The sequence below is a fragment of the Musca domestica genome, unplaced genomic scaffold, assembly GCF_030504385.1.
Source record: "Musca domestica strain aabys unplaced genomic scaffold, Musca_domestica.polishedcontigs.V.1.1 29, whole genome shotgun sequence".
Taxonomy (NCBI): Eukaryota; Metazoa; Arthropoda; class Insecta; order Diptera; family Muscidae; genus Musca; species Musca domestica.
This window is the reverse complement of record NW_026712296.1, coordinates 10,785,838-10,803,311: the sequence shown is the minus strand read 5'-3', so window position 1 is coordinate 10,803,311 and position 17,474 is coordinate 10,785,838. Positions and strand designations below refer to the sequence as shown.

Sequence of the window (17,474 nt, the reverse complement as noted above, 5' to 3'; positions counted from 1 at the left end):
AAAACCGTTATTTCGATGAGGCACGTTTTGGTCGTACCAAATGATATATACCCTCTGAGGGTATAATGATTGGTCCGGTCCTATCGTTTTTCTCTTTTATTTGTTTGCTACAAAAATACAATGGAAGTAAGAGCTTTCGTGTGTATGTGATTGACAAAAAGCATTTGTTCCAAAAACCCAAATATTTTTTAATCAACAAATTTGCAAACGAATGGAAAAAATATAGTTAAAAACAGGCTGTAAACTTTACTTCTCGTTCGTACAAATAGTTATTGCCAACCTACTATCATACAATTCCATACTTACCGCAAGTTTTAGCTCATAATAAAATAACATTTTAGGTTTTTATTATTTATTTCTTTTATTACAAAAAAAGTTCATTACATAAATAATTAAATAATTACATATTTTTTTAATGGTTTTTGCGTTTTCAATCGGATTCGAGTTAATTTATAAGAAGTTTTTTTTTTATTAATTAAAGTTATACCTAATAAATGCCGCTTATTAATAATTTATGAAATTTTTCATTTTAATTTTATTCTCTATTAAATTATGTGTGCGTGAGGGTGCAAGGACAGGGCCAACTCAGTGAAACTTTCTCTTGCACTGTGTGTAAAAATTCTATTGACATATACATGTATGTATGTATGTATGTATGAAATAAGGTAATATAGAACAATTGTAGAGTTTATGTAGTGGCTCGAAATCAAAATAAAATAAGTGGAATTCAATATATTGTAACATAAAAGGGATTTATGTTATTGATGAATTTCAAAGGATCAAAAGGAGAGAGAAAAGCGAAAGATTATAAATAAATTAGTCGATTACTGGTAAGTAACGACTAACTCCTTTTACGATTTTAAAGGAGCGAATCATATTTGAATTAAATTCTGTGTATATTGAAAATGAACTTCAGCTCTATTCCATTTATATTTTTATACCCTCCACCATACTATGAGGGGTATATTAACTTAGTCATTTCGTTTGTAACTCCTCGAAATACTCATGTCAGACATAAAATTGTCTATGGGAACTACACTTTGTGACAGAAAATTGTCTATGCATGTCAAGGTATTCGTATAGGCCCCATATATCAGTACCTCCCTATATTTTTGGTATATTGACGATTTTAGGTACAATACTCACCGAAATTGTTTGAGATGTCGTATTTGAAGTTCGTAATGGATGCGACAGCCTGTGACAGAAAATTGTCTATGAAGGACCAGGTCTTTGTATAGCTCCGATATAACGCTGCCTCCCTATATACGGTATTTTGATGATTTTTGCTACATTATTCACCGTTTATTTCAAGTTTCGAATTTGAATATGATAATGGCTTATGACAAACAAAGCCTATGTAGGTCCACGTCGTGTAGTCCCCAATATAACGGCTATATTCGGTATTTTTAAGATTTTCACAGAATTTTTAACGGATTTTATTTCTTGAAAATTTCCAAATTCGTTCCAAATGGTGGAGGGTATTCCAAGTTCGGCCCGATTTAAGTTAAAAAGCAGTATTAACTTGTTATTACTCTTTACGATTATCATGATTTTGCATCACGAGGCTATATAAACTAATAATCGCAAAGAATAATAATAATATAATTGGTTTAGATCTAAAGTCTTAAATTTACATTGAAACATACAAAATTCAAAGTTTTAGATTTTGAATTGGAGTCACTGTATACGTGTATGCTGGTTAAATAGTTGTTACAAATAAATAGCTTAAACAATTATGAATAACTTAATTTCATTAATATAATTTTATATAATTAATATAATTTCATTAATATAATTTTAGTTGTGGTTTTATTATTTTTTTGTAAATTAAAGTTTAGTTTTTCTTTGTTATTAAATGCATTCGATCGAATATAGAACAAAAATCATAGATAGGCCAACGAATTAATTAAATAATTTATGAGTTATTGTGAAAACAAATATAAATTAGAAAATAAAATACATTATTAAGAACTAGGATCAATTTGAAATTATTTAATTAATTCATTGCTATTCGTATAATATATATGTTTCTCTTTTTTAATTTTGTTTTTATAAAACAAATTAAATAAATGCTTAAAAAGTTTACTTAAAAATAATATTTATGAATAGTATTCAATTATATATATTCAAAATTTGGGATCGAAAAGAACCCATTTTGTGTAATTATTTATAAAATATCATTTTCATTCAATACCAATTGTTATTTTTTTATCATTAATTGCATCGTTTTGTTTTTTGTTCATTTCAGTCACAGTAGTATAATGTTCAGTTAATAAATTATGGTCCAAAATCTCGTTGCGTCTTATCATAATATTATTAATTGGATTAAGAAATTCTATATAAATGCTACCTACACCCTGTTTGTTTTAGTATGCGTTTTAGTTCCCAATGTATTGTTGTAGTTGTTATTCTTTAAATAACTTGTTTTCTCTCGCCATTCTATTTAGTCCCATACCAGGGTCTTTTCAAATTCTATAACACGGTCCCAGGGGAATTCAGGCATATCATCAGCCTCGCCATCCACAGTATTCTCGCTTAGAGAACGTTTTTCGCGTTTCAGTTCTTCGCTCACTTTAGTTGTATCTTCACTAAGTGTGGTTCGGGCCACCTCGTCATTGGACTGGGCTGGAGTTGAGGTATTGATTAGCAGTTTATTGTCAACCTCAGTGGCGGCCTCAATGTTATCGGCGCCTTCGCGTTCATTGTTACGACCATAACTGGCACCAGGGAAATTATTTATTGACACCGGTTCTGGTCTAAAGTTATTGTTGCTGTTCTTGTTATTAAAGTTGGAATTGGATATACTTTCGGGACGATTTAAATATTGATAATTGTTTTGTGAAGAGGAGAATGAATCGGAGCCGTGATAGTTGTTGCTGTTGGCTGAATTGAAGCCACCGCCTAAGGATGATTGGGAACTTGGAGAACTGCTGCCACCGTATGAGGGTCTACCATAGGTATCCTTTGTACCACCATACTGTTGTGATGATGAACTGCTACTACTGCTACCGCTGCCAAAGGAACCACCGATATTGCTATTCGACTGCTGGCCAAATGAGGTTTGGGATCCGGGCCTATAGAAAGGTTTTTGCAATTGGTAACGTTTGGGTGGTTGGACCGAAGGTTTGCGCACCGAATAGCCAGGTTTGACACACATCATACCAAAGACACGAATACCGGGTACACTGGCATATGTAGGCTGATCATGGGCCATAGGTCCCTCTGTAAAAACAAAGAACAAAGTTAAATTAATACCAGAATTTATAAAAAGGAGAAATAAATGCGCTATGTTCGGTTCAGCCCTTCTATCTGGAATTGTAACCAAAGCTAAGGGCATTGCTGTGACAGCAAAAGCTTTGTCACAGGATATTCGAACTCGAACTCAGTTTTGGTCTGAACATTGTTCGATTGAAGGAATGTCGTACACCATGAATTATGGCCAAAGGCTCGTACAGTCAAAATAGTAATTTGTGAGCAGAAATCCTCCAGAAACATAAAGATCGACAGTATAGGAAAACTAGGGGTTTACGGGCCCCTGTTTACGCATTGTTGTACACCATTTTTATTTCCTCCACCATACATAGTATGAATGGCATATTAAGCTTGTTATTCCGTTCGTAACTCCTCGAAATAAGCATTTTAGATCCCACAAATTACATTCTTCATCAGCATAAGATTCTATGCCGCCAATTCCATCCATCTTGTGAACGAAATGAAGTAGGTTGAAAAAAATTTGCTAGGATGCATTTTGGGTCCGTGGCATTTTTGGTATTCAAAATGAGACACATAGGTCAACATTTTGATATATTCTTCATATAACTGTACCGCCAGTTACAGTTTGGTCATATTTTTGAATTGCATCAAATTTGGTATTTGAGGTTCGTAATGGATACTACCTTCACCGACAGAAAATTTCTTATGTAGGTCCATGTCTTGGTATTTTGTGCATTTTGAATATATTAGCTCTATTTTTCAACAGAACTATTTCAAATTTGAATTTTGGAGTTCGCAATGGGTACCACCTCCTATGACAGGAAATTGCATTTGCAGATCAACGGCTTCATATAGACCCCATATAATGGTACCTCCCATTATACGTTATTTTGATGAGTTCTCTCAATTATTATTTGGAGTTCGTAATATGCTCCGCCCTCGCCAACGGATAATTGGCTGTATAACTGTAACACCAGATTTTCAAAATGTTTAAAAATTTTCCGGCATTTTTTAACATTCTGCAATTTCATTCCAAATTATGGAGGATATTAAAGGTTCGACCCGGCCGACAGATATTCCTCAAGTGCCAGTCTTTAGTCAACCTGGCTTCATCTGTGGTCCCAAACTGTCAATTTTAAATTTTATGTACCGTAGTTTCCTGTCATCTTCCTTCTTCCGTTTCCAATTGGAAACCTTCTAACCGATTTGTTTTCGTGTATGCTCTGATAGCTTGCAAATTTCCTAACTCTTTGGACTTTCAGGTTGTCAAATCCGTTTGTCCTTTTCCTGACATTGGAGAGCGAGAAAATCTCAGCTATCCGAGGATCTAAGTCTTTCAGATTTTTTGTATTTTTGATTGGTAAAATCTCTAATTGAATGAATCTAAATCTCGAAATGAATGAATGTTATGAAGCCAGGTGGTCTAATGGCGGCTTCATCATTCTTTACGTCGGACTACTTGGTGCATTTTATGATCCGGCGGGATTATTGGACCCATCTTTTTTGAAAATGAGGTTGGATCAAGGATGAAAATGGGTTAGAGATAATTTAAGGTCGGAATTGGATGCTGTTGATCTGAAAAACGATTACTTTGCTCTTTCACAGGGTGAGATAAAAAACTGCAACAAAGTCAAATGCCATAATTTTTAATTTTTTTTTAATTTTATTGAATAAAAGCAAAAAATGTCGGAAATAACATCAAACTTTAGAATAAGTTTAGATTTGTTCGAATTGGTCATCTTTGGCACGAATTATGGCTTTCAAACGGCCAATCACACCGTTACACGCTGCCCGAATGTTGCTCTGTGGTATTTTGGACCATCCCAGGCGAAGCGCTTGCTTGGGGTGATCGACACTTTGGTATTTATTAGTATCAACCTTGCTTTCCAAAATTCTCCAGACAAAATAGCCCAACGGATTGGTATCCGGAGATTTTAGTGGTCATAGAGCGCTGGAAATGAAGCGAACAACCTCATTTTGTAACCATTCTTGGGTGGCGCGTGCTGAGTACGATGGTGCTGTCCTGTTCTGCGGCCAAAATGTTTGCCTGCCCAAGCCTTTAATACACCCTCCAGAATATTTTCAATGGCTTTACTCCGAGCTTATTTTTCAATATTTGCCGAATGGAATATTGCGATATGTTCAGCTCACGAACATATATTCACATTTAAATGCTGGAGTGTGGTAACGATTGTCACTTGTGGGTTTTCAGCCAAATATAAAGAAATCACTCTATCACGCTTGACAGCTGTCGGATGAGTGGCACAAAAATTACAGCAGTCTGAAGTTGGTTGCAGTATTTTCATCTCACCCTGTATCTCTGCAATGGAGATAAGGGAGGATTTCTTCCTTGGGGGGCACATGTCATATAATGCCAACGTCAATTCAAAACTTCGCAGACTGTATTCGCAGGTTATGAAGTCAGGGGGTCTATTGGCGGCCTATTTTATATTTTATTTTTTTTATGACAAAACAGGACCAAAATTGCACATCTCATAGAACAACCATTTGCAATTTTTTAACTTTGTAAGAAAGATCTGTGGAATTAAGGCTGTCAAGATCCGAATCCTCTTGACCACCGAGAATAATTTTCTCTTAAATTACATTTAATTGTTGAGTTTTTCTGTTGAGTCTTTTTTTATTTTTCTTTGACTTACCCATTTTGAAATGATCTGGACATCTGCATATGACCAAATAATGTGATTTGCCTGTGCGGGTATTCTGCAATGCCAACAGCGACCAATCTTTGGGTGAACGACATTCGCGCATTTCGGTTGTAGCCTCACAGGTTTTGGCCAATGTTATAGCCTGCAAAGAAGTAGAAAAAACAAATAAATGGAAATTTAATACCAGCAACATGTCAGTTTTTCCAAGACGACAACAACAACAACGAAAAGAAGAAGAAAACCATAATCATAATACAAAGTAATCTAAGATGTCTTGCAGTTGGTCATTGTCATCCTTATCCCCCATCGCTGTAGTGTCGTGTCGTCTGTTGTTTCGGGGACAAAAGTGAAATTAACATGACAGCCACTGTTGTCAGTGTTTTGTTAACTGGCTGTGGCATCTCTTTTGGAATAGTTGTTTGTTTGTTTGTTTACCTACCTCTCGCTCTCGTTGCACTATAAGACGCTTATCTGCTAGATTTAGAAATTATCACAAAAGCTATCACAATAAAATCTTCTTCACGGTGCGGTTTGTGTTTTCTTTTGGCAGTTTGAAATTCACCGATGCACAGTGTTTTTCGAGGACGATAATTCTGTAACTGCATGCAAAGGTCAATGTTTGTGTGTAAGTGTGAGATAAGGCTGGGTTTTTTGGAAATTCGAAATATAAGTATTGAAAAGTACTTAAAATTGGATTCATTGTAGTGGTCAAACGGATAAAGTTAGAATTCTGAAATTTTCAATGAGGGTCACAGAGGGTCACTGATATGTACCAAAGTTTTTTTTTGGAAATTCGAACGAAATTTACTAAAAAGCTCTAAATTTGTTACCATTTGTTATTATGTGAAGGGATAGAGTTAAAATCTTTTCGTTTAGTATAAGAATTAAAGTAAGATGGACATAAAGTTGTGGTTTTGTAAATGTGTACTAAGTGTAAGAACTGCACTAAATTTGGTACAACTTGGGTTTGTCTGAACGGATGGAGCTGGAAATTTGAAATGTTGTTATCAGGATCACTGTTAGTGGGCAGAGATGAGATTTGAAGGTGGTTTTGGAAAAATGTGTAAAAAGTACCAAAAGTTCTAAATTGTACCAAATTTGGTATATGAACAGATCGAGTTGGAAATCTGAAATTTCGCATTAGAATCACTTTTTGTGAGTTGAGGTAGTTTGGGAAATATGTACTTAAAAATGGTATAAAATATTGAATTTGGAAAGGGATAGAGCTGGAAATCTGAAATTTGGCTGAGGGTTGCTGATGACGTGTAGCATAGAAAAACCAAAGGGAAATTCAATTATGTACAATTTTGTTTTGGGTAAACGGATAGAGAACTGAACATTTTTAAATTTTTATACCATACACAACATAGTGGTAAGGGTATTATGTCTTTGTGCATTTGTTTGTAACTGGAATTGTGAATTTTTGTATTAGGATCACTGTGAATGTGAAACTTCTTGATAAGGGGTAAATTGGGAAATGTGTAATATATTGTGTACGAAAAATACCAAATGGTACCAAATTGTGCATGTGGTGTAAGAAAAGAGATGAAATTATAAAATAGGATAACTGTGAGTGAACAGCGTTTAGATAAGGTGACGAATTTGGAAATTTTTTACGTGTACGAAATGTACTAAATGGTACCAAATTGAATGTAAGTGCAGGGATAGAGTTGAACTTATAAATTTTCATATGAGAGTGGGTAAATATGGGCAAGAGTGTGTAGCTTTTAGATAAGAAAGTCAATTTGCATCTGCGTAATAAAAGTTGTACGAAAAGTAAAAAGATATGTATAGAGTGGGGAAAGAGCTAGAGCATTGTGCATTTGGGAATTATGGTCACCGTGACATTAAATCATATTTGATAAATGCAAAAAATACCAATCTACATAATTTTATGTACACATTTTTAGAAATTTTTATAACCTCCGCCATTTGGCCGAAATTTGAAAAAATTCCAAAAAATTCCGCTCAAATGAAAACCGTTATATGGGGGTTATACGAAGACGTGGTTCTGCATAAGTAATTTGTGTCATAGGCTGTAGTAACGGTTTCGAACTTTATATACGAAATTTGACAATTCGACTGAAAAGTGTGGCAATAATCGTCAAAATACCGATTATCGGGGGTACCATTTTATGGGGGCATACGATATCGTGGACCGATATACATAATTCTCTTTCAGGGGATAAAATACTCAGAAGGAACCCATTGTGTGGATTTTAAGATAATTCCGAATATCGGCAGGTGCCCTTATATGGGGGATATTTAATATCGTGGACCTATATACACAACTCTCTTTCATGGGGTAAAGTACTCATAAAGAACTGCTTGTGTAGATTTTCAGACAATTCCATTGAAAAATGTGGCTAAAATCATCAAAATACCGAATATCGGGACGTGCCGTTACAGGGTGAGATGAGAAAACTGCAACCAACTTCGGACTGATGTCTTTTCCAAGCCACTCGTCCGACTGCTGTTAAAATTAATCCAGTGACAGCTCATTATATGGTTTACAAGCGTACAAAAGGATTTTGGTGATGATTTTCCAGAAAAAAGTTGTTCGTGATGGAATTCAAGCGTGATAGTGCGATTTCTTTATATGTGGCTGGAAAACCACAAGTTAGAGCACTCCAGCATTTAAATGTGAATAAATCTTTTGTGTCCCGTACCATCGCTCGTTACCGTGATACTGATAGCGTAGCCCGACATCAAGGAAGTGGACGGAAGAAAACAGCAGTATCAGCAGAAATGGTTCGAAAAGTAAAGAAGCGACGTGGTCGAAAAATGGCTCGTGAGCTGAACATATCGCAATATTTCATTCAGCAAATATTAAAAAATGAGCTCGGGGTAAAGCCATTGAAATTTCAAAAAGTGCAAGAACTTACACCGCAACAGAGCTAAAGAGTTGCTTCGCTTGGCCGTAAGTGGGGAATTGCCGATTTTGGTTTTCTCCGATAAAAAACATTCATTCTCCAGCAGTTTGTAAACAAAGAAAATGAACGTGTTTGCTGGCCAATAAGGTCAGCTGAAAATGTGTACCTTCGGTTGGCCACCAGAACTCAAGCGCCGGCCATGGTGATGGTGTGGGCCGTCTACCAGCCAATGGTCGCTCTCCGCTCGTATTAATCGACCGCGGCATCAGAATAAATGTCGAATATTATCGCGAAAATATTCTGGAGGGTGTATTAAAGCCTTGGGCATTCTAACAGGACTCAGCACCATTGCACTCAGCACGCGCCACCCAAAAATGGTTACAAAATGAGGTTCCTCGCTTCATTTCCAGCGCACAACAGCCACAGAAATCTCCAGATACCAATCCGTTGGACTATTGTGTCTGGATTATTTTGGAAAGCAAGGCTAGCACTAAAAAATACCAAAGTGTCGATCACCCCAAGCAAGCACTTCGCCAGGAATGGGCCAAAACACCGCAGAGCAACATTCGGGCAGTGTGTGATGTTAATTGGCCGTTTGAAGGCCATAATTCGTGCCAAAGGTGACTAGTTCGAACAAATCTAAACTTATTCTAAAATTTGATGCTATTTCCGACAGTTTTCACTTTCTTTCAATAAAATTAAAAAAAAAAATAAAAATTGTGGAGTTTGACTTTGTTGCAGTTTTTTATCTCACCCTGTGTATATGATATCGTGCGCCGATATAGACCATCTTCGAACTTGATCTGCCTGCAGACAAAATACAGATCTGTGCAAAATTTTAGCTTCCTATCTTAATTCGTTTTCAATCTAGCATGATTACAAGAGACGTACAGACAGGGCTAAATAGTCTTAGAATTTTAAGCTGATCAAGAATATATATATATACTTTGTTGGGTCTAAAATTATTATTTCGATGAAATACAAAAGTATGGTGGAGGGTATAACAAATCTGGTTTTGTGTATGAATTTATCATATGCAAAGCAATTATTTTATATGCGTATCTGAATAGGTCGTTTAATTTAAAACTTCTATTTCATACATCCTATTTGGGGTAAAATATCACACATATCATTTTTTTCGTATACGAAGCAGCGGAAATTTGCTAGCAAATAGTACGAGAGCTATATTTTCCCATAAATGTATAATTTTTAGTATCCCAATAGGGATCCAATTGATATTACACTCAGTTAACAGGTTATCTATTTTCCGTTCAATATTTGACCTTTTTAGCTTCTCTCTTTACTTTTCATCATCGTAATAACTACTGTCTATATTGTTGGCTCCTAACGTCCCATTATTCGTACCAAAATGCTCGTATATGATCACGTTTCGATAATCATCTCGCAGATTTTGGTTATCTGCTTTACTCTCTTGGGGGGACTATTGTGCAGCGGTGACGAGTTGCCTTTGACGCATTTTCAAGTTGAAGGCTTTAAATGTCATTAAAAATACCGCTAATCACGATTTTAGCCACCAACATGGTCTGATGAGTGAACGGTTGTTAAACAACAACAACAAGCATTGCCCGGATAATATTTGCTAGCTCACCCCGAAAGACGACAATAAAAACAAAAACTTCATCATTTTGGTCTTTGGGTTGTGGGGATTTGGTGGTTGGTTTTTAGTTAACCACAAGCATAACCGAAAACTGTTCATTACGTTTTTCAGATTCGAACATATCCATCTATCCCACCAACCAACCAACTATCGAATGGGAGGACCATCAAGTCATTCATCTGCATGGCAAGACCTCTCTCCCTCTCACTCCGTCTCGCCGTGAATCTGTTCAGAAAAAAAGTAAAGCCAGCATCTGGTGGCCAATAATACTATTCTGGGTTTGCTCATTCATGGATGCATGTCATGCGAACAGCCAGCCAGCCAACCGACATTGCCATTTGCCATTCAATTTGCGAAGCTCTCGCAAGCTTCTACATTTTACATTGCCTCGATTTTTTCCAAATGTTTGCATTTGACTCGAGGGGTCATTTTGGCTGATTTAATTTGCTTCATTCTTTTGGTATGCTGTTGTTGTCGTTCCGCTTTTGGCTTTATCTTCGCCTGCCTTGATTTGGCTTTGACAAACGGTAGACTTTGAATTGTCATTAATAGCTTAACAAATTGGCGTTCTTGATGTCCGTCCGTCCGTCCGTCTGTCTGATTTTTTCTGTGTAAGCAAGTTTACACTTTATATATGGCCAGCATCATGTTGTAACCAAGCTGGCTCATGCATGTTCCAAGAAATCCAATTGGCCAGCATATCTGTCTGCAGTCGTCCCAAAACTTTCGATGCCAGAGGAGGTCTACTGTATGGCTAGGTAAAACAATAATGCTATGCTAAATTGCATTTGGCCAGCAGTAGTCTGTCTTATTTATGTGTCTATTATGGCTTTTAGCCATACAATTAATGCCAAAAATAATACAACACATTGGTTGGATGCTTAGATGCTATTGTTTTTTTTGGCATAGAAGTTAAGTTGAGAGCTAAAGAAAATGATTTCTTGTTTGTTGTTTTCATCGCCTTCATCGCAGAATTGGCTTCACTATAACGGTAGTTTCGTGAGATATTTGAAAATTAGCTGTCTAAAGGAATTGGAATTGTGGCTCAATTTGAATTTTTTTATGGGTTATGTTTACATCAAAGATTGAGGGGAGGGCTCTGACGAATCGCGTTCTATGAGCTTCATGGATATTCAAAATTTTAACCCTTTGTGGAGGAGGTACATGATGAAGTGGACCGATACTGCCCATTTTCAAAAATGACGTAGAACTGATACAAATTTTAGGATTTGCAAAGTTAGATCAAAATCCTTACTCTTTCTTTTGGAGGAGGTACCAGGTTATATTACGATGTACCCAGTTTGGACAGAATCGGATACTCCCTTCGTGAATTACAGACGGACGGACATCGCTGGATCGCGATGTCCTGGCTGGATGTCCTGAAACGGATTTGGTCCAAAGAGTCCTGGGGTCTAAAACAGTTATTTCGATGAGACACGTTTGGGCCGCATCAAAAAATATGTACCCGCTGTATCCACTTGTGGTTTTCCAGCCAAATATAAAGAAATCACACTATCACGCTTGAATTCCATCACGAATAACTTTTTTCAGGAAAATTCTCACCAAAATGCTTTGTGCGCTTCAAAATAATATAATGAACTGTCGCTGGAGTAACTTTAACAGCTGTCGGACGAATGGCTTAGAAATGACAGCAGCCTGAAGTTGGTTGCAGTTTTTTTCATCTCACCCTATATACATGGGAGCTCTAGCTATATCTGAACCTATTTTCATTAAACTTGGTGTACTTGCTTCTAGACTGAATTCGGTCATTTGGACTTATATTGGCCATTTGGTGCACAATAAACCCAAATTGGTTGAAGATGTATATTAGAACTATATCCAAATCTGAACCGATAATGATACAATTTGGCAGAGGTATTTCTGGGCTGTATCTGATATCTGATACCAAACATCATTATTGTGGGGTGCATATTACGAATGTGAGGGACTTAAACACCAAATCGGATATATATGGGAGCTATATATATGTTAGCTATAGCTATATCTGAACCGAGCTGTGTCTAATATATGGTACCAAAGGGAGCTATAGTTATATCTGAACCGATTTACACCAAATTTTAAGCAGTGGTTTCTAGGATGAATTCTGTCGTAATTGCCAAAATTCCATTTGGCGTACAATAAACCTGATGTCGGATAAAGATATATATATGGGAGTTATATCCTAATCTGAACCGATTTGACAGAGGTGTTTTCGAGCACTATCTGATGTCTGGTATAAACTACCATTCTTGTGGAGTGCATATAACGCATGTGAGAGACTTAAAACCCCAAATCAGATGAAATATATATATTTGAACTATAGCTATATCTGAACCGATTTTCTGTAAATTTGATGTACTTGCTTCTAGACTGCATTCGGTGGTATGTACTACACTCTTTTGGGCTTATATTGGCCATGTGCACAATTAACACGAAATCGGTTGAAGATATATTGGAGCTATATCTAAATCTGATCCGATTATAACCAGTTTCAATAGGGTTCGTCCTTGGGCCAAACAAATATTGTTTGGAAAATTTCATCTCAATCGGATAATAATTGTGACCTGCATTTTGCTCACATGAATACATGGACGGACGGATGAACAGACGGACTGACATGTATAACTCGACTCAGAAAGTTATTCTATGAAGATCCTCAAAAGTAACTATGGGTCAATCTCGCTTCCTTCTCCATGTTACAAACAAACGAGCAAACCATCCCACAACAAACTTTCGAAATTCCTCTCTTCTTACGGAAATTTCAAAACACTCAAAACCAAAAAAGGAAGATTAAAGCGTCAACTTTGATGTGCCTCTTTATGACCATAATATTTTTGTTTATAACTCAATTTGAAAAGATAAAAACTGAAATGACAGATAAACAGTGAACTTGCCAACATATGTTAGCGTTAATGTATTGCCAACTTCAGACAGACGACGTTGGTTGATACAAATAATCCAAGCTGTTCACATATTTTTCACAAGCTTGGAAAAAAAACTTTTTCTTAAAACTTTCAAAACAAAGAAAAAAACTCAACTAAGCATCAATAATCAGCGAGGCCAGGCCAGGCCTGAACATCCGTACCCACCACTAAGTAACCTTTGAAAAATATTGTGGCAGTTGTGGAAAAAAAGACAGAAAACGATGAAGAAGCAACAAGAGCCAGTCGGCCAACCTCCAAACTTAAATCTTGTTGAGGATGTCATGACATGATATACTTATGGAACGTAGCGAAGATCTTTTGTTGTAGTGGTATGTGTATGGTTAAAGAAGCTATGCCATACATGTAGAGTTATGTATGATCCATAATTGCAAAAGTCCAATTTACACTGGAAGCAATTTTTATAGGGCCAAATCTAGCATATAAAGATCAGATGTTGATTATATGAATTTTTGAATATATAATTAAAAAAAAATTCATACGAAGCTTCTCTGGGCAAAACACAAAGTTTTCGAGAAATATCATGTTAGCATTAGAAGCCTTAGCCTCCAGAGGCAGAGTAGAACACATGGCACTGGTGGAGGGACTTTTGCTCTGATTGAGTGCCTTAATCTACTGAAAGTATCCTACGTAAAATAAAATAGTTCAACTAATGATTAATGAATGATCGGTACAAGACGTGCTCTTTTCAAGGATTTCTCAACCTTTACACTGGGAAACTAAGTAGGTCAAATATAGCAAAAGGATCGGAAATTATTGTCTATATATGAGCTTCGAGCCGATAATCGGAGCACAAAATTTCGTGAATATATATGATACATAATCAGGGAAAAGCTATTAAGTGACCTGGTAAATATAGGGGTGTACTCCACCCAATGTGCAAAAAACACCCTGTTTAAACTATATGATGTATACCCTCAGCTTCGCTTGGCCGGAAGTGGCGAACTGCCGAATTTGGTTTTCTCCTATGGTAAAACATTCGTTGCCCAGCAGTTTGTAAACAAGCAAAATGATTGTGTTTACTTGCCAAAGAGCTCAGTTAAAATGTGCACCTTCGGTTGGCCACCAGAACTCAAGCGCCGGCCGTAATAATCAACCGTGGTATCAGAATAAATGCCCAATATTATCGCGAAAATATTCTGGGGGGGGGGGGTGTATTAAAGTGTTGAGCACGCAAACATTTTGGCCGCAGACCTTGGACATTCCAACAAGACTCAGCACCATCGTACTCAGCACGCGCCACACAAGAATGGTTACAAAAAAAGGTCCTCGCTTCATTTCCAGGGCACAGTGGCCGCAGAGCGACATTCGGGTAGCGTGTGACGGTTTCATTAGCAGTTTGAAGGCTATAATTCGTGCCAAAGGTGACCAATTCGAAAAAAACCTAAATTTATTCCAAAATTTGATGCTATTTCCAAATTTTTTTGCATTCATTCAATAAAATTAAAAAAAAAATGTAAAAAATATGGCGTTTGACTTTGTAGCAATTTTTTATCTTACCCTGTATATTTATTCCAAGTGTTGACCCTTTGTGTGGAGATACTTGATGGGATGGGCCAATATTGGGATTTGCAAGTTTTGCACAGAATCGAAAGATCCTTCCATTTCTATGAGGTAAATTATTTTCTTTGAAAAGTTTAAACTTTTGTGGAGAAGGTCTCCGAATTCGATCTAAGTTTCACAGTAATATTACGATGTGCAAATCGGATACTCCTTTCGGAAGTTATCGTGCGCACCAGCCAGACAGACGGACACCGATAGATTGACCCCAAATGACCTGAAACAGATTTGGCCTAAAGAGATCTAGGGTCTTAATAATCACAATACCGAATATCGGGAGGAACCGTTATATGGGGGATATACGGTATTGTGGACCTATATAGACAATTCTCTTCCAGAGGGTAAAGTACTCAGAAGGAACTCCTTGTTTCGATTGAAATATGTGTCTAAATCAAAAAAATACCGAAAATCAGGAGTACCGTTATATGGGGGCTATGATATCGTAGACCAATATAGCCCATCTTCGAATTTGAACTGCCTGTGGACAAAAAGGTGATCTGTGAATTTTAGCTTGCTATCTTTATTCGTTTTGACTCACGCGGACGGACGGAAAGGACTAAATCGTCTTAGAGTATTAATTATTATTTCGAAGGGTTACAAACGGAATGACGAACTTAATATACCCTCCATACTATGTACGGTATAAAAATGATCAGATGAAATCACTACCGAGCCTGGAACCACTTCCAAATAAATTATATGCTGCATGTGGCTTTGGCCTTAAAAAATCCCAATTACAAAAGGAGAAATATATAAAATGAAGACAATAATTCTTGGAGTTCCCAAGTCGCAAAAAATGGGGTAACAGTTATAGGGTAATTGAAAGTAAGACCTCTATAAGACGATACCATAAAAAGTAGATCCACTCAGTTCCTTACATGTGATTTTAGTAATAAATAATGGTGGATCCACGACCATTACTTCGTTGCCTTGCAAACGTTAGGGCAGAAATGACGTTTTGGAAAAAATGACTGGTGACGAACCTCTTCTTCTGCTCCGTCAATCTCTTGTTTCTGCACCAATGACTGCAATGGACAGATGGCTTTAAATAGTCATTTGCAGTTCAGAGGAATTATATCCTAGCATCTAACAGTGCTTTTAAATTCTCATTTATATCTACCTGCCAGTAGTAACTACTCCTCCTTCTTCTCACATTTACCTTCCCCTTGAACATGCTCTAACATTAGTAAATCTTTTCCATCTGCCTGCCTGGCCTTCATACGTTAAGCAATGGCCTCTGTTGCCTTAAAATTATTATGTGACTTAGGGTTCCAATGAAAATCAGGACTTTAACAACGGCAAAGCTATGGAGATTTTCATTGGAAATCACAGCAAACCACAACACACACACAACATCATTTCAGAAATACTTTTGGGATCATGGTCCAAGAGTTTGAATGGCAGTAGTTGTTGCTGTTCTTACATCTGCTGCTGCTCTTGTTAATGCCAACAAATAGCAATTTAATGGATGGAAAAGTAAAAATAAAAGCTATGACTTAACCATCCATCGGATTCTTCTTACCGAACCGAACTAAATAAGTGTTCATTTGATAATTGACTTGTTCTGCTTTTTTGTGTTTTTTTTATGTTATTCTGTGCAACATCCAACCATTCTTCCTGTGGTATTTCATACTGTTCTCTACATACATACCAGGGGCGTACAAAATTTTCTTTTTTTCAAATTTTACATGGAAAAGTTTTTTTTTGCTATTTGAACCCCCTTCCGAAATGGTTTCGAAATGCATTTTCTGTATACGTCTGTATACATTTGTATTTCCATGACTGGCCATAAGGTCAAGAATGCTACTGTCCAAATACCAATCATCGAACTTCTACTTCCCCTACAAATTTTGTTTTTCCAAACGTCCACTGTTTTTGCTGATTAATGCATCAATCTTTGTATAGCTCTCTAATTGCAGGCGGATGGAAAAGAAGTACATACGATACATTTGTCTATTATTCATGATGTTGCATGAAATGCGGTTTGATTATTAGTTTTCAAAGATATTTCGAATTTTTCCTTCCTCCAGCTTTAGATTTTTTTTAATTAAACGTTAACGTTTTTTTATGTTTCGCGTTCCCAAAAAGAAGATACAAATGAGGGTTTGATTATAGCCCATAATTTTAATGTTAGACTTCTACCATTCGCGTTTCCAGGTGCTATATTTATACTCTCCTCCATGCATAGTACGGAGGGTATTTTAAGTTCGTCATTCCATTTGTATATATATAAAAAAGTCTACAATTCTAAATTTAAAATTCTAGATTTAGCACGGTCCGTCTGTGCGTCTGTTTTAATCACACTAGAGTCAAAACAAATAAAGATAGGAAGCTAAAATTTTGCACTGATCAGTCTTTTGTCTGCAGGCAGTTCAAAATCGAAAGTGGTCTATATCGGTCCACGATATCGTATAGCCCCCATATAACGGTACCACCCATATTCGGTATTTTGATTATTGTTGCCAATTTTTTTCAATGGAATTGTCTGAAAATCCAAAAAAGGAGTTCCTTCTGATTACTTTACCCCCTGGAAGAATATTGTCTATATAGGCCCACGACATCGTATATCACCCATATAACGGTACCTCCCTGTGTTGGTAGG

General features: G+C 36.6%; 2 protein-coding genes across 3 annotated transcripts in view; one reads left to right on the top strand and one right to left on the bottom strand.

Annotated features, from left to right (window-relative positions):
* The window catches only part of LOC101892759 (elongation factor-like GTPase 1), a 432,356-nt gene that overhangs the window by 16,679 nt on the left and 398,203 nt on the right, over nucleotides 1-17,474 (top strand). The gene's annotated exons all lie outside the window — the stretch shown is intronic.
* LOC101894861 (rho GTPase-activating protein gacF) overlaps nucleotides 2,227-17,474 on the bottom strand; it is a 131,288-nt gene continuing 116,040 nt past the window's right edge. For both annotated transcript variants that reach the window (XM_011293450.3, XM_059124409.1), the window contains 2 exons: nucleotides 5,871-6,021; nucleotides 2,227-3,222 (listed from right to left, as the gene is read on the bottom strand). In XM_011293450.3, coding sequence (XP_011291752.1) covers nucleotides 2,444-3,222; nucleotides 5,871-6,021 — 930 coding nt within the window. In that variant the 3' untranslated portion in view covers nucleotides 2,227-2,443. The remainder of the gene's footprint in view (nucleotides 3,223-5,870; nucleotides 6,022-17,474) is intronic.